This window comes from Saccostrea cucullata, unplaced genomic scaffold, assembly GCF_032062105.1.
Source record: "Saccostrea cucullata isolate Sc308-1 unplaced genomic scaffold, CSIRO_AGI_Scuc_v1 ctg57, whole genome shotgun sequence".
NCBI classification, from domain to species: Eukaryota; Metazoa; Mollusca; class Bivalvia; order Ostreida; family Ostreidae; genus Saccostrea; species Saccostrea cuccullata.
In genome coordinates, this window is record NW_026938498.1 from 293,791 (window position 1) to 312,165 (window position 18,375).

Below are 18,375 nucleotides of genomic sequence, written 5' to 3' on the forward strand. Positions count from 1 at the left end.
TATTATGTATCTCGTAATTTATAAACGGAAAGAACATTCTGATTAACAATCTTTTCAATGTTAAGAAACCTTTAATTCTACATAACTACTCCCATCTCAATCCCCATACACCAACACTTAAACTTATATGTATAGAGCAGCCCGGTCCCCCGGGCTGCAATAAGTTGTCAGGTTTTTCTCTCTTTTAAATGCCTGTACAGTTAAAAAACGAATATTCGAATCATGAAATCATATTCAAATATCAACTCATCGAATGAATAGTCGAATATTCGAATATTCGTTGACATCCCTATTTTGAAGACAACATTACCTAGTTTTCAACGTGAAATTACCATTTAAAAGTGCAATATTTAGACATTTTCTAAACAAATGGTTTTAGGGAGAACATTAATGCACATCTTGCATACTTTTTTTTTTGGGGGGGGGGGGGGGGTTAAGGCTCAGCCTGAATTCTGTAGCTGCGCATTTCTTAGGAGCATATCAAAAGCATTTTTCTACAAAAGTATAAATTATATATGCACAACATGCACTCAGTTATGCATATTTAGTGTATCCTTATCATACTGACTTAAAGTTTATCAAATTATTAATAAGCCATTTGAAGAATTGTTAACATGCTGTTCTTACTGCACTAAATGTGGCCGGACATTCCTTTTAATTTTTACGTTTAATGTTTACGAGGAGGGGTCCCTTTTTTCTTTAGGGGGGGGGGGGGTAAAGGTCACTTTTACTTGGTGTAATATACATATAGGGTAGGGTGGTGTTATTTCGACCACCTTGTTAGTTTCGATCGTTCATAAATACTTTCAAATATATCTTTTATGGCGTATAATTGCCTGTGTACATTTATATTATGCAACAAGAAAACGTATTTTTAATATATTAATTGTATCGATGATAATTCTATTTCCATGGGCGTTATAAAGATCGTTATTGGTTAATTACACTCAAGAAAAGGGGTAATCACCCGAAAAACTAGGTAAATCGCAAACGAGTGTATTTTTAACCACTAGATCTACGTACCGCGAATTATCCCCTCAGAAAAATCTTGTATGGAAAGACAATCAATGGATATCCTTGGCTTTATATTTAACAAATGTGATTTTGAAAACGAAATTCATACCCCCCTTTTTATTTATACAAAATTTTATTCACATATGAGTGAATGAGATTGGGCAACAGACAAAGCCTTTTTTAGCCCTACAAGGTCAAGATGAACACACAATATATAGGTATGAAAATAAATATAAAAACATAGTTAAAAAGAATGGACAGTTTTCCAAAAAGAATGGACACTTACAGGGGACTTAATGGATTGTTAGGGGAGTTAGCTCAACACTAAGCAAAATAATGGACAAGAAAAACAAAAGGTTAACGTCAAAATCATGTTATAACTGTAGATCCGCGCATGCATTACACTTCGAAACGAAAGTAGGTGGGCTGGGATTTTCCTTTTTATGTGCTTTCCTTTTCCTTTTCTAAATTTCCTTTTTATTTTTCACGTACATGTGTAGACCACCATTTGTAGGAAATCAGGTACTAGTTTCTTTAACACTATCATTAACATGTACTCGTAATATAGTAATACAATATCACTATAGTTTTTCTCTATTTATAGAAATACATATAAGAATGGACAACGTTCCCCGTTTATCAGAGGTCCTGTATGTTGGTCTGTGTCGTAAGATAGGGACACCGACAGAAGTGGCCATCAGAAGGGACGTGATGGACATGGATGAAATGATAAAGAAACCTTTTTTCAATCATAGAAAAAGTGCTGTGATGTTGAGTGGTAGTAATAGAGAGGGATTTAGGTTGAGATCATCTGACGTAGATCGAATGTTCTGGTTTAGTAATCATAAATTAATCACTGACATATCCCAGTCTCGGCTTTATAATTCATCAAAATATATATTTGTGCTGATGGAAGATTCTGATACACCGCCAGGATTTGTCAGATTACGCCTCCTGACACCATCGCGACAAACATTCATGACATCTTGTCTTGTTCCCTGTAGTGACGATGTCTATATATCTAGTCGTCTGTGGAGAGAATCCTTTTTTCAATCCCTGCATAAGAAAGGTTTCAACAACAAGTTTTCAAAAATTCATGGTCCTTGTAGTAGTGGTTTCAATACAGCATTTGAATTCGACGAAGTTTTGTGTTTCGCCTCTTTTCCCTGGCCTAAGCTGTTAGGAAGTTGGGTTGACAGATGCCAGCGGCACACCTGGCCGTCTGCAACTGCGTTAGAAAAAAATCCTTAAAAATGAATGTCACTGTGTGCCTATAGGAAGTAAAGTTGAATCACCTTATAACGAACTGGAATGGAGATTATCATTTTCCCAAGCCGAGCAACAATTAGTGTGTACCATGAATCATACACAATTTTTATGTTACGGACTCTTGAAAATATTTCTGAAGGAGGTTATCAATTTTAGGAAGGAACTTCTGTGTTCCTATTTCATGAAGACCATAATGTTCTGGATGATTCAATTCGGCCACATTAAATGGTTCCCAAACAAATTACTAGATTGCTTTTGGAGGAGCTTCAAATATCTCATAAATTGTGTTTATCGAGAAGATTTTCCAAACTTTTTTATTCCACAGAACAACATGTTTACAAGCAAAGTAGTTGATAATGCACGTGAATCCCATTTACAACAGCTTTATCAGTATTACAGAATGGGCGTGTCCTGTTTACTGCTGAGTCCGACTCTCAGATCAATACTAGAACCAGCCCTCAGTAGCCCGTCTTTAGAAATACCTGCTGCTGAGGGAGAATTTATGAGCGTTGCAGATTTAGATATGTGTAGCTTCAATGAATTATCTAAAACAGTTCAATGTGCACGAGACATAGTGGACTCTTATCTTTATCTAAAATCAATTAACACTCTATCCCAGTCATTACTCTCACCACACCAGTTGTTAACATTACAGTACTGTACTGCTGAGACACTCGTTCGTTTAGCTTTTATAATCGTGAACAGTACTTCATGTTGCACACATAAAAATAGCTATAACTTAGATACAATAATTTGTGGCATGTTGAAAATGGCTGCAAGATTAGGTTCTGTGTCTCACTTATTATATCTATCATTGTATTACTATAGAACAGGGAGATTCGAGAAAACACTACACATCACTTATAGCACTAAAAAAAGACTATCGCAGGCCTTTATTATGTATTATGAAATTGTTAATAGGGAAATGTATAATGAAACTGGAGGTAATCTGCCTTTGTCTCGAAGAATGAATATAGCCTGGGTGGATGATGTGTTGTTAGTTCAAAATATCCCCTTTATTGAAGAATTGTGTTTAGAACAGTATGTGAGTCAACAAAGTGGAGAGGCATTCTTAATTGTGTCACCGTTTGTAATGGTAGAGATGTTGTCAGTGTTATCTCACTACAGACTAGGCAATAGAACTCAGTGTTTACAGTCACTGACAGACCTACAGACATTGCTGCTTTATGATGATTGGACATATGTTCCTTTAACATGTTCCTTCAAAGACATATGCTGGCAGATACTAGGGATCTCGCAGCATATTGTTGGAGACTTACACGGGGCGTTACGGTCTTATGAAGAGTCGCTCAGACAGATACCAGATCACAAAATAAAAGAAGCCACAGTGTTTAGAATAGAATGTGTTAAACAACAACTACAGGAAAATATACACATGTGAAGAGATATGTCTTAATTTAAAGAGTTGTAGACCAGGAAGTGGCATTTGCTTTATAAAATTGTTAAGGGCACAGATAAAACGTATCTGTATGAAAATAACGTGCCCTCAAATAAAAGTAGACTGGAATTCTATAATATAAAATTATGTATAAATATTGGGAATACGTCTTTAAAAAAAACTTTGAAACTGCTCAAAAATTTCACACCAACTGAATTTTTTTTTTCATTATTATTTATGACTATTTTTACCACTTACTTTATTCATTTTGTTAACGCTGACCTGTATATATGAAAGAATTCTTAATTTGCTCTTCCATCAATGTACCATGACCTACAGATCAAAAATACAATATTATACATACAGAAATGTACTTTGTATGATTAAATTAAGACATAAATATTAATAAAAGAATGTTTTCTTTCTTTAAATGTAGGCGCGTCTCCATATGAGTGAACAATTCTCGAGAGGGACGTTAAACAACATATATATACAATCAATTTATCTTTAATGTGGGACTCAGACCACAAAACATTATCTGAAAGATTGGAAATTTAAATGTGCAGATAACATGTATGCCATACCTATCTGACTGATACATTGAAAAATAGTTGATGATAGACAAAAATGGGCAGTGATTCAGACTTTTAAGAAAACACTGAATTTAATTCATATGATACGACAAAAAAAAATATCAAAGGCATTAAAATAGGGAAGGAAAAAGTTTGTTTACTACAATATGCAGATGACAAATTCCTTTTTTTTGATGGATCAGAAAAGAGTTTACAAAGTGCACTCGATCTTCTTTTTCAATTCTCAAACCCCGTGGGGATCCGGGTTAGAATAGGTCCTCAGTACCCCCTTGCTTGTCGTAAAAGGCGACTAAATGGGGCGGTTTTTCGGATGAGACCGTATAAACCGAGGCCCCGTGTCACAGCATGTGTGGCACGATAAAGATCCCTCCCTGCTCAATGGCCCTGAGTGCCGAGCATAGGCCTAAATTTGCAGCCCTTCAACGACAATGGTGACGTCTCCATATCAGCGAAATATTCTGGAGAGGGACGTTAAACAGTATACAATCAATCAATCAATCAATTCTCAAAATTCTCCGGACTAAAGCCTAATGTTTAAAAAAGGGAGTATGGATAAGATCTAAAATTAAAACAGAAAATATTTTATGTAGTGAAACAGGATTAAAATGGACAACTGAACCATTTCATGGTTTAGGTATAACATACACTGCAAATCTTGAAAAGATGGAAGAGCCTAATTTTGACAATAAGTTTAAAATTATTAATAAAGAAATAAATCATTGGTCAAAAAGGAATATTTCATCTTTAGGAAAAATAACGGTTGTTTAAAGTTTGCTTTTATCAAAGTTTACACATTTATTTATTTCCTACCGAAACCAAGCGTGCAGTGGACACAGCAACATCGAAAAACTCTGTGTAAATTCATATGGGGAAATAAAATTGACAAAATATCTCAAGAAAAGTTAGAGTTGGATTTTGAGAGAGGTGGATGTAGAATGACTAATATAGAAACAGTAATTAAATCCCTAAAATTATCATGGAATAGAAGAATATTTACAAATAACTGAATAAACATTTTTTTCTGAAATTTCTGGTTGTAATATTAATAAACTTTGTCAGGTTGGATCTGAATATTTTAAACAAAGGGCAAAAATCATACAAAACTTTTTTTTGGAAAAAAAAGCTTTGCTTTATTCTGCTGAATTTTTAGAAAGTTTTAATTTTCATGATGTAGATATATTGTTAAAACCATTGTGGTATAATAATAAGATGAAGATTCAAAATAAATGTGTATTTTATAAAAACATTGTATGAAAAAGGGTTCCATGTAGCACATTTGATACAGAAGGCAGAAGTTTCCATTCACTACTTATGAGGGACTAAAACAAGCAGTTTTTATATTCATGGCCAAATGTCAAACAATTGTCAAAAACTACTTATTGTAAACCATCTGCATTTTTAGAAATACTTTGTCAGAAAAAAAAGATCCAGAATCATTTATAATCATTTAATGTCTGAAATACAGCACAAACCTATTTGTGAAAATAAATGGGCTATTGACTTAAAGTTGAAATCTGATTTTAATTGGAGGCATATTTATACAAACTTTAAATACTTAACTAAAGATTCAGCACTGATATGGTTCAGTTATAGAATTATTCATAGAATTTCAGGTACAAATAAATACTTACACTTGTTTAAAATTAAAGATTCTCCACTTTGTTCATTATGTGAACAAGAACCAGAAACAATTAAACAATTATTTTTACTGTCCATGTGTTTTTATGATTTGGCTAACATTGTCAGATTGGATTTATCAGAAGTCTGGTAAAAGAATTGAATTTGATGTAAAGACTGTTATTTAAGGTAAAAAAAAAAAAAAGATCATGAAGCTATAAACTTGATTATTCTGTTAGTGAAGTAGTACTTAATTATTTCAGCAATCTAAAAACAAATCTTGTATTGTTTTAAAGATATTTTGAGAGTTTTATATAATTACTATATATACTTTAGAAGAAAAACTGTCAGAAAATACTCTTAATAAAATAAATGGTCCAATTGGAAATGTCTATTTAATGTGTCTAATTTTTGAAAATGTTCTTGAATAATTATTGTAAATATTCTATTGGTCTTCTTTTCCAACATGTACGAGGATGAGTGAAAGGTTCTGTATATTAGTGTATTTGTTATGAAAATAAACAAATAAATAAAAAAAGATTGAATTCAAATTTGGCTATATATGTGCATGTTCGTTTCTCCTTAACTTTTGTTTGTTGGTTTTAATTGCAATTTAATAATAGTGACGAAATGTTAAGTTGTCACATTCTGTAAATTTATTTGTATTTACCGCTCCTGGTAAAATCAAAATTTACAACTTGAAAAGTACAATCATTTAGAATATTTTTTTAACTTTATAAAAGTGGGCCTAACAGTAAAATGTCTTTCTGTTAGAAATTTTTTCGATCAGCTTTTCTAAACATCCGTTGCCTGTCGTCCGATAATCAAGAAAAGACAAAAATTGGCTGGGATCATTAAAAAATCTTTTCAAGAACCACTGTGCCAGAAGAAGAAAATGAAACTTACATGTATGTTGAAGTATATTGGGGCAGTGTAGATTCTAAAATTGTACAAATCATGATCCCCAGGAGTAGAGCGGGGCCACGATAGGGAATCCAAGTTTTACATTGAAATATATAGAAAATCTTTAAAAATCTTCTTCCCAAGAACCAATGGCCTATAGTTAGAAAAAACTTAATCTTGTGTGGAAACATTCTAGGGTAATGTAGATTCTAAATTGTCCAAATCATGACCCCCGGTGGTAGGTAGAAGTCACAATAGGTATTACAAGGGGGCTGTTATGAACAGCGTGGCTAAAGTTATTCAGCTGAGCTATTTGGCCATTATGGGCTCTTTTTTATTTTGATGAATGGTTTTCCATGGTAACTATGAATAGAAATGTTCTGAGAGATTCTCTTAACGAGTCCCTCTCCTTTAGTTTTAGTGAGATTGCTATAAAACTAGCCACAAAAAGAAGCGAACCTTAAGACGATAAATCACTTAAGGATAAATAACTCAAACAAACTTTTCCCCCAGAGAGTGAAGTATTATTCTGAAGCCTTTCTTAGTAAAGAAGAAATATTCGACGATCTTACAATTTCATGATTGAACAATTTACCAAATTTTGGGCGAAAGTTGAAAAATGTATGTTTCTAGTTCAATATTTTCTTTAAAAGTTTCTAATTTATTTTCTGCCATCTTTAAGAACAACTTGCATTTATAAAGGTATACAGATAAATATCCTGGGTCAAATATTTTATGTAAGAAAACATTTTTTCTTATAATCTTTCAAATGTAATCAATATCCAAAAAATGGAAAAAAAAAATTGATGTAAAAAGTTAACAAAAATATGTTAATATTTTATGGAGTATTTTCAGTGGTATTATTTTTGAAATAATAAGGAATTAGGTACCCTTTCGGCACTAATAAAAAAAAAAAAAAATAACAAAGAAAAATGACATTTAATGAACAAGGTCAGGAAAGAGTTGTCTCCTCTAAAGTCTGCACAAATATCATTTTCGTCAACTTTGATTATATTGATACCTTGCTGCTTCTTTTTACCCTTCAAGCATCTTTCTTAAAAGCTTATACTTGGACTTGCTAGTAAAGAATGATTGCACTTAGTGTACTTCACGTGGCCCCCGATAAATTACGCAAAACTAAGGTATAGAAAGTAGCCTAATGAAAGTAATAAAACAATTCTTCAAGGTCTAGATTGCAACTTTGCAAAATTACAGAAATTAAGAGTGAGTAATATTGAAGAACGAGACTGTGTTTTGTAAGAGGGGTAATGCAAATCACGAATCTCCATTGTTATTCAAAGTTATTCCGATTTCTAGAGCTGAAATACATAGTGAGCGCATGCTTGCCCAAATTTCTCAAAAGGACAGACGGTGTAGAACTTTTGGAAATTCAACATATTTAAGGGAGAATTTTGGGCAAGCCTGTGCTCGGGGTAAACTTTTTGAAAAAAGGTACAAAACACCGACAGTTTTCTTCACTGTTTACGGGTATTTACATGTCATTGACCTCATTGTGACCTGTTTAATATTCCAATTTACCACGTGATTTGTAGACTCAGGTATATAACATTGTGAATACAAAAAATCGATAAACCACGTGGTTGTAGATTCCGTCGAAAAACGTCCAACTTAGACCGTTTACATGTACATTTTCATTCAATCAACATAGAATTATTTCTTTTTTGTCAAGTGTTTTAATAGGGTGCTGGAATAATAAATTGGAAAAAAATGTAACAATATTTTATTTTTAGTCCTTGGATTTAAGGGGCACGTTTAGAGGCTCAACGAGTTTCAAAGATTTAGCTCCCATCTTCGAATTAGCATCATTCCTCAAAGTGTTTTTGATTGTAAAAAAATATTAGGACACGGGGTAGAATATGTAGATTGTTTAACACTGGCATGGAATTCTTACTGGTACCCCACCCCCCAAAAAAAACCAAAAACAAAAAAAAAATCGCACATACAATTAATAAAATTGTTTTAGTGATAAAATATCACCATATGCAGCATCACAAAAAAATAATCCGTACACCATTATTTGTGAGAAGTACGGGGTATTTACTGTACTTTAAAAAGTACGAATAGAGAGAGAAAGGGGGGGGGTTAAAACTGCAATACGGCACTAACCTTTTAAAAAATATAGAAGTTTTGCTTAAATATGATTTTCCCCGATTTCATATACAGGTAGGCTCAGATTATTTAATTTAGTGTTAAATTTCCACCGAGAAACGACCACAAGATGGGGGATCTGGATTTATAGGGATCATATACATCTCAAAGATCCTCCCCCAGTACCATCTTTCGTAAAAAAAAAAATGTCGTAATCCTTGAAAAATTCTTTGTGTTTATTTTTCTGTATACAGTTTGTATTTTGTATAAAATTCCAAAAGCCATTATAACTGGCTTAATATTACATGTTTTCAATCGATCGATGAAATGCCCCGCCTACACTGAATATTAATGTGACACAATTTAAACCCAACTCGGACAAGCGCAACATTCCGGAATTAACACGAAGTATATGGCTTTTTAAATTACCATTTATAAAACTAAGACGCAGTTTTCAGTGTGATTTTTTGCAAGTAATATACTACAAAGATAACAAAGTATGAGTTAGGTGTAAAATAATTAAAATTTGAGTTAATTAGATAAAGTTAGAGGGGTCCGAAAAAGGGGCCACGGCACTATGCTAAAGTGGAAACATTCTTTCCCCCATCTTCGCTAGCCAAGGGTTTCTGATACGCTCCTCTTCTCATAAACCCTTGGCATACGGTGAAGTCAAAAGACGGGATTGTTTTCCGTCACGTGATCTCGAATCTATCAGGTACGCACAGATTGCGTCATCGCCAGAAATAAAGACACGTGTTAAAAAAAAATTAAATCAAAGTTTTTTCAAGAATAATTAAGAAGCAATAATTGAGTTATGTTTATTCATTATTTATAAAACAAATCTCAAGCTTCAATATAGATTCTTAATCACATATTTAGAAGATATTGGATCACACCATGGCTATTCATAGAATTGAATGTTATCTTTCGGATCGTTGTTTACTCGTGTTTTTCATTTCCGAGATTGAAGAGTAAAGATGTATCCCGAACGCAAATATCGTCATTTACAAAAAACAATTGCTGATTGGTCGACCTGGGTGTACTGAAATCCAATCAGAACTCTGGAAAAAAATCCCTATTTTTATGAACACCGTAGGCCAAGGGTTTATGAGGAGAGTAGCGTATCAGAAACCCTTGGATAGCGAAGATGTCTTTCCCCAGACTTCGTTCTGTGCACATGGTACATGTTTACAATAACTACCATTTCCGGTTATATAAAATTAGAACCAAACACTGCAATTATTGTGAAGTAAAATTTGTACATACATATGTATTACTTAAGAAATCCGCATTCTGACGAGACTGTTGCTCTACGGGTTTATAGAAAAACTTGCAACAGCAATAAATAAAAAAAATATTATTGGTTTTGTCCTTTTCTTGGAAAGATTTATTGAAATCTTTGACATAGTTTGAGAGTCTGGTGTATTGAACGTGTTGAATAAAGCTTTTAAAATTATCAGGAGTATATTTACAGAGTATAATTTTTAACATTTTGCAACTTTTGGGATAAAACTAAAATATCTACATCAATAGGGTAATTTTCCTAAATAACCATTGGTACCGGTAGGAATTCCAACAGATTGGAGGAAAACCAAATCTCCGAAAACGACAGTAACATTGTCAATCAGAGAATTGTGCCACTAACTCAACTGCGACATGGGATTTCGGTTCATAAGTCTCATCCGAATGATCGTTCTTTATAGTCATTTACTTGTAGATATAGCCTTATATTGTCAAAGAATTTCTTGGTATATTACGGCTTATTTTTAACATATCAAAATTCATAAACTGACAAGGTTTGATCATTCTATGTTTCTTGTTATCTGAAATTAGATATAGCCATGAAAGAAGCTCATGGTGACCCACATTTTGGTTTACACACTCCAGTGTTAATATTGAATAATTAATGAATAATTTATTATTTTAAGCCTCTCAAAAAATAATCCTAATTTTGCTGTCTTCAAATTGATAGGCCTTTTTTCCAACCTTAATTATCTACGGATTTGCTGTTAACCTGGTTGATCATGACAAGTAACACAGAGCAAGAGTGACCGGACAACAAGGCTTGTTTTCTCTTCCATGGCACCTGATCCCACCTCTTTTTTTAGAGATTTGTATTGGCTCTGGAATACAACTTGTATAGTTTAAATGGACATTTGAGAATAATCACTGTTAGTCAACAAAGATAAAAAATGAAGTATAGTAATTAAATAAATAAAAAAGAAATATTTTTCACGCTCTGACTGATACATGTATCTATTAATTACTGGTTGGGGTAAACATAATAAAGATGTATTAAAATTTAAGAGAGATATGAAGTGTCCTCTACATAGCACTGTAGCTTTAATTAAACTTTTCTACAGTGCATACAGATTCAAAATTGTCCAAAACATGACCGCCGGGGGTAGGTAGAAGTCACAGTAGGTATTACAAGGGGGCATACAGTACATGCTCTAGACGTTGAATTTAGAAAGGTATTTTTAATTATATTTTTATAAAAACATACATTTGGGTAAAGAAAGTATATTTCGGTGACATTATCCGTGTCTTCGATATTACTTGGAAATAATTAATAGAAGTGCGATGTACACAAACCAGACAAAATGTTTTGAGATATGAAGAATAACTTTCATTCAAAAAAAAAGAAAAAAAAAACAACCAAACAAACAAAAACAAAGCAATTTCATTCGTTTTTATGATACTTCAAGTCACGATTCAATCAATTTTTTTAGTCATTCAAATTTAGAAACACACAAAACCCTGCTTCCTTGAAGAGACACCACGCTCGATATCTAAACCAATATACTATCAGTAAAATATTAAGTAAACAGTTAATTGATCCCTAACAATCATAAAGTAGAGAAAAAAATATATTGCTCAGATGAAGGTATTCCTGTATCAATTATTTGCGTAGTTATGAGTTGATAACAATTACCAATAACTATGTTAAACATATTCAAAATACACTTTATGTTTTATGGATGATATTTTAGAAAAAGGGATTGATCGAATGCAGCAAGAAGAAAAGGTGTCCTTGTTTGGCTATCATAAATCTCATGACTGTATCCCCATGTTGACATCAATCTGCCAGAAATTACATTGATATATTTTGATTGATTTTAAGTTACTAGAACATTAGAGTAAAGGGGGCTGTTTTTTAAAACTTATTTTTGGACTGAATCCTGAAAATACTATTCGTTATATTTTTTAAATGAAAAAGGTGAAGATACGTCAAATTGATGGAAGGATATGAAGATAACGAACAGTATTTTATCTCAAAGTCCATTAAACAATACATAATAAGAGCAGAGCAAACACAGACCCCCGAAACATCAGAAGTGGGATCAGGTGCCATGGAGGAGAGAGTACCCCCTGCCGACCGGTCACACCCGTCGTGTGATGATTGTAATGATCAGGAAATAACGGGGAAAATCCATCTCAATTCAGTGAATAAATAATGGACTAACAATTGGTATGAAAAACGTCAGTCAGCATTTGACTCAATGATAAACTTTATTGATCTCAAGAAATGTATAAACAATACAAATCTGTAACGAGAGCACAAAACACGGAACCCTAGATTTTTAGAGGTGGGATCAGGTGCCTTGCAGGACTAATCAATCTCAGCTGGCCGGTCACACCTACTTTGGGCTCTTTTAGTTTAAAAAAAGTCGTGTCAATTCGTTGTCACCAGGGCAACTATTATTGATTGGTACGTTTAATAATGATAGTGTACATTTTCAGTGATAATAGACGACTTTCACATTACAAAAGTTATTCCCCTTTGCGGGGTCAATCTGGGGTCAACCGGCGTAAGACGCTGTTTTCCCTCTATAACCTTACCAACTTTATGGGTCAGTATCCTAAAAATAAAATCTATATGAATATGCCCATTATGTTTTTCATGTTGCCCTATACTCTGGCAATACAGGTACATATCGAAATTGTACTATAACGTTTGAAATTTAAAAATATTAACAGGTAACTTACAAAGGACAAAGTGGGGAAAATGAGCGTTACGCCGACAACGGGAGATAACTCTTAGGAATGTGAAATTCGTCTATTACGGACAATAAACTTAAAACAGACTACACACAGGTGACTGCATGGAATAAAAAAAATACAGTTTGAAGCAATTGGGAATTTAAAAAAAATGAGTTTACCCACACAAATCATATGAATATAAAATATCTTTAGAAGAAAATGCAAAGTTTTTCATATAGCTGATATATGTAACGTCATGCAAGAATTGGAAAGGTAAGTAGTCTCTAGAAAAACGCCCAAAGCTTGCACATCGATTTCTCCGGTACAGTCTATACAATACAGTAAGCTCACGTGGTCTCTCTACGTACTCTCAATGATTTATCAGATACATGTATATTTCTCTCAAGGCATTCAAAACATCTTGCATAATATATTTTCTTAAAGACCATTTTTGGCTCCGAGAGATAATTCGAAGCTCTTAGGTGATCTTTAAGCGTTCTAGAAGAAATTATTTTAAATAATTTCAATGGCAATGCTTTGCACTTTTTTTTTAACAAGAACTTGACGTAGAGTGTTTCGGCAACAAAATAATCATGCTTAATCAGGGGGCCCATTTTAGAGATTCCATATTTATTGTAAACTTGATTTTATCTATAGCTTGCTTTTATTATATTCGAATAATTGAAAACACACATTTTTAAACCTTTGACGCAATTTAAGATTTAAAATGTAAGGTGTTTTGATTTAATTATCAAGCAAGCCACTCAACTGATCAAATCATGCAATAAAAAATTATAGACATTTATTCCTTAATAACATCAAACAAAAAACTCGTTTATTGAAAACAATGAATCTATCACCATTTCGTTTTAGGCGAATTTATAATAAGAACCCTTGTATATAATTCAAGTGTACCACAGCATACAATTATGAACCCACAGCATATAACTACATGTATGAACCCATAGCATATAAGAAAAGAGCCTTAACATAGAATTATGAACCTACAGCAAATAATAATAATAGATTTACGTACTAGATCCACGGCATATAACCATGAACCCACAGCATATAATAATAGACTCAAAACATATAACTATAAATCCACAGCATACATTTATGAAACCACAGCTTACATGTAATAATAGACTCAGAGCAAATAACAAAATACCTAACATAAGGCAGACATGGGGTTCCATAAACTTTCACTGCGAAACGAAAGAAGGTTGAGTGGGTTTTTCCATTTAATTTATCACGTACATGTATAGATAGACCGCCATTTGCAGAAAATCAGGTATCAAATAGGTTACTTCCCTGTATGTTTCTTTTTAACATTATCATTTAAATCTTCTCTCGATTTGTATTGCAATGTATAACAATACATTATTACTACAGTTTTCTCTATTTATATAGAGATACATATAAGAATGAACCACATTCCCCGTCTATCAGAAGTCCTGTATGTCGGACTGTGTCATAAGATAGGGACACCGACAGAAGTGGCTATCAGAAGAGACGTAAAGGACATTTATGAGATGATAGAGAAAACTGTTACCATTCATACAGGATATGTTATGATTAAGAGTGGTAGTTATAGAGAGGGGTTTAGGTTGACAACTTCTGACATTGATCAGATGCATTGGTTTTGTGATTATAAATTAATAACTGACACAGCCCAGTCTCAGCTTTATAATACATCAAAAAATATATTTGTGCTAATGGAAGATTCTCATACACCGCCAGGATTTGTCAGATTACGCCTCCTGACGCATCCACGACACGAAATCGCAATATCTTCTATTGTTTTCTGTAACGATGGTACGTATATGTCAAGTCGTCTGTGGAGAGAATATTATTTTCAAGCCTTGCATAAGAAAGGCATCAACCTAGAAAAATTAAAAATTCATGGTCCTTGTGCTAGTAGTAGTTCGTCTGGAGTTATTGAATTCGATGATGCCTGTTGTCTAGCATCTTTTACTTGGCCTAAACTAATACGAAGTTGGATTGAGAGATGCCAGAGACATACCTGGCCTTCTGCATTTGTGTTGGAAAAAATTTTAAAAAATGAATGTCACTGTATGCCTATTGGGAGTAAATTTGAATCGCCTTATAATGATCTGGAATGGAGATTATCGTATTCCCGAGCTGAAGAGCAACTAGTGTGTTCCATGAATCATACACAATTTTTATGTTACGGGATCTTGAAAATATTTCTGAAGGAGGTTATCAATTTCAGGGTGGAACCACTTCTGTGTTCATATTTCATGAAGACCACAATGTTCTGGATGATTCAATTAGGTCACATTAAATGGTTTCCGGATAATTTAATAGATTGCTTTTGGAAGTGTTTCAAATATCTCATACATTGTGTTTATCGAGAAGATTTTCCAAACTTTTTTATTCCACAGAACAACATGTTCATGAACAAAATTGTTGATGATGCACGTGAATCTCTTTTACAACAGCTTTATCAGTATTACAGAATAGGTGTGTCCTGTTTACTTCTGAGTCCGACTCTCAAGTCAATTCTAGAACCAGCTCTCAGTAGCCCGTCTTTAGAAATATCTGCTGCTGAGGGAGAAATTATAAGTATAGCAGATTCAGATATTTGTGGCATGACTGAAATATTCAAATCATCTTTTTCTTCTCAATATATATGGGAGTCTTATCTTTATCTAAAATTAATCAACACACTATCTCGGTTTTTACTCACACCGTACCAGTTGTTAACATTACAGTACTGTACTGCTCAGTCTCTTGTTAGTTTAGCCTTCAAAATGGCAAACAGTACCTCATGTTACACACATAAAAACATCTATAACTTAGATACAATAATTTGTGGCATATTGAGAATGGCAGCAAGATTAGGTCCTGTGTCTGTCTTATTATATTTGTCATTGTATTATTATAGAACGGGGAGATTTGATAAAACACTGCATACCACTTATATCACTAAAGAAAGACTATCAAAGACCTTTATTTTGTATAATGAAAATGTTGATAGGCAATTGTACAATGAAGCTGTAGGAAATCGGTCTTTGTCTCGAAGAATGAAGATAGCCTGGGTACACCATGTGCTTTCATTTACAAATACTCCATGTATTGAAGAATTATGTTTAGAACAGTGTGTGAGTCAACATGATGGAGTGCCATTTTTTAGCGTATCACCGTTTGTTATAGTAGAGATGTTGTCTGTTTTATCTCACTATAGACTAGGTAATAGATCTCAGTGTTTACAGTCACTTACAGACCTACAGACACTGCTGATCTATGATGACGGGACATATGTGCCTTTACAAGAAAGAGACCTATCCTGGCAGATACTAGGAATCTGTCAACAAGTTGTGGGAGACTTACACGGGGCTTTACAGTCTTATGAAGAGTCGCTCAAACAGGAACCATTCCACAGAATAAAAGAAGCTACAGACTTTAGAATAAAATGTGTTAAACAACAATTACAGAGAAATGGACAGGTGTAAAGATAGATTTCTTGATGTTTCTATCTTAACTTAAAGAACTGTAGAGGTATTTGTACGACAAAAACACAGATAAAACGTAACTGTGTGGAGATAATATGCCCTGAAACTAAAGTATACTGGAAAAATGTAATATGTTTATATGATATATATTGAGAATACGTCTTCAAAAGCTATAAAACTACGAAAGAATTCTATATTTGCATCAACTGAATATTTTTTCTATTATTTCTTATGATGATTATTATAACCACTTCCTTTAATCATTCTTTTAACGCTGACCGGTTAGACCGGTTTTTAAGTAGTTGGCTCATCAATATACCATAACGTACAGATCAATAATACAATATATTTTACATACAGAAATGTACTTTGTATGATTATAATGTAGTATTATGATTTATTTAAATAAAGACATAATATTAACAAAAGAATATCTTTCTTCCTTTTACTGTGGGACTAATGCCACAGAACATTAACTGAAAAGATTGGAAATATGCAGACAACATGTACGCCATTTCTGTCTACATGTAACTGTATACATTCAAGAACATCTTATGATAGACAAAAAATGGGCAATGATACAGACTTTTGAGAAAATATAAGTGTGAAATTCATTGGGTTATGTATGTACATATCCTTTTCCTGCAACAGTTAATTCTCCTGCATGACGATATGACATACCATGACAAAGTTGTCATGTAAATTTTATATTCACTGTCCCTGGGCTAATTAAAATTATGACTTGAAAGATACCATCATTTGAAAAATAGAAAAATTTCAAACTCTACTTTTCTGATCTGGTTTAACAAAAGTGGACTTAACTGTGATAAGTTTTTCTGTTCATATTTTTTTAGCTGACACCTGAGTGATCTTTACTGATCATCCATTGTCCGTCGTCTGATAATCAAGAAAAGACAAAATTAGGGAAGGGTCATTATAAAATCTTCTTAAGAATCAAAGGGACAGAAAAACTGAAACTTATGTGGAAATATCATGATGCCGGGCCTCAATAGGAGATCTAAGTTTTACATTGAAATATATAGAAAAAATCTTCAGCAAGAGGCCCAAGGGCCTTAAAGGTCTTGTAACAACTTTCCAACAAATGAATTTGTACCCCAGACTTAGGGGCCTTGAAATTGACCATTTTGGAAGAGGCACCTTTCTTCATCATAAATATGTACTAAAATCTTGTACTTTGTCAGTTTGTTAAAATCAATAGATCCCCGTCCTAATACCCAAACCCCCGACCCTGGCGCCATGAAATTCACAATTTTGGAAGAGACAGCCTTATTCAACACAACCTTGTACTTGGTTAGTTTATTTAATACCCAGGGGGAGAGAAGAGTTTTAAAGAATTAATGTATTTTCACTATATAATCAATAGAGCCCCACCCTTCAACAAGAACACTTGACCCAGGGGCCATGCATTTCACAATTAGGGTAGAGGACTCAATCCTGTTTACAATCATGCCAACAGTTTGACTGATTTTTAAAGACTGTATTAATTTGAGTGGTTTTGGTCCCACCCCTCAGGCCCCAGGGCTCAGGGACCATGAAATTCATAATTTTTGTTTCCCTTTACCTATAGATGTTTTGTGCGTTAACTGAGTTAACTCAGGTGACTTTCATATCTTCTTCTCAAGAAACAATGGGCAAGAAAAGCTGAAACTTATGTTTAAGCATCCTGAGGAAACGTAGATTTTAAATTGTCCAAAATCATGACCCCGAGGGTTGGGTTTGGTCACAACAGGTATCACAAAGGGAATCTGGTTAAGAACAGCAAGGCTCAAGTTATTCAGGTGAGCGATATGGCCTACGGGCCTCTGTTTTACTTTGAATTTTACTTGAATGTTTTTCCATGGTAACTATGAATAGAAAGGTACCGAAGATATTCATTCTTTCAACGAGTTCCTCTTCTTGAAAGTCAGATTGGTATTAACTAGCAAACACAAAAAACTTAACAAAATTAAGTATCATTGTTCTGTTCATTGGTGTTTTTTTTTAAATC

At 33.4% G+C, this 18,375-nt stretch overlaps 3 protein-coding genes across 3 annotated transcripts; all 3 read left to right on the forward strand.

Annotated features, from left to right (window-relative positions):
- The first annotated feature begins 1,622 nt into the window (after positions 1-1,622).
- On the forward strand, positions 1,623-2,265 carry LOC134250498 (uncharacterized). The gene has a single exon (XM_062732862.1). It carries the CDS (start codon positions 1,633-1,635, stop codon positions 2,263-2,265), a length of 633 nt encoding a protein of 210 aa, XP_062588846.1. The 5' UTR covers positions 1,623-1,632.
- A 349-nt stretch (positions 2,266-2,614) lies between these two features.
- Positions 2,615-3,685, forward strand: LOC134250499 (uncharacterized). The gene has a single exon (XM_062732864.1). It carries the CDS (start codon positions 2,615-2,617, stop codon positions 3,683-3,685), a length of 1,071 nt encoding a protein of 356 aa, XP_062588848.1.
- A 10,630-nt stretch (positions 3,686-14,315) lies between these two features.
- LOC134250500 (uncharacterized) lies at positions 14,316-16,726 on the forward strand. The gene has a single exon (XM_062732865.1). It carries the CDS (start codon positions 14,316-14,318, stop codon positions 16,365-16,367), a length of 2,052 nt encoding a protein of 683 aa, XP_062588849.1. The 3' UTR covers positions 16,368-16,726.
- The last annotated feature ends 1,649 nt before the right edge of the window (positions 16,727-18,375 follow it).

Excerpts from the sequence above, each read along its gene's own strand:
- LOC134250498 (XM_062732862.1), top strand. The coding sequence starts at position 1,633 with ATGGACAACGTTCCCCGTTTATCAGAGGTCCTGTATGTTGGTCTGTGT.
- LOC134250499 (XM_062732864.1), top strand. The coding sequence starts at position 2,615 with ATGTTTACAAGCAAAGTAGTTGATAATGCACGTGAATCCCATTTACAA.
- LOC134250500 (XM_062732865.1), top strand. The coding sequence starts at position 14,316 with ATGAACCACATTCCCCGTCTATCAGAAGTCCTGTATGTCGGACTGTGT.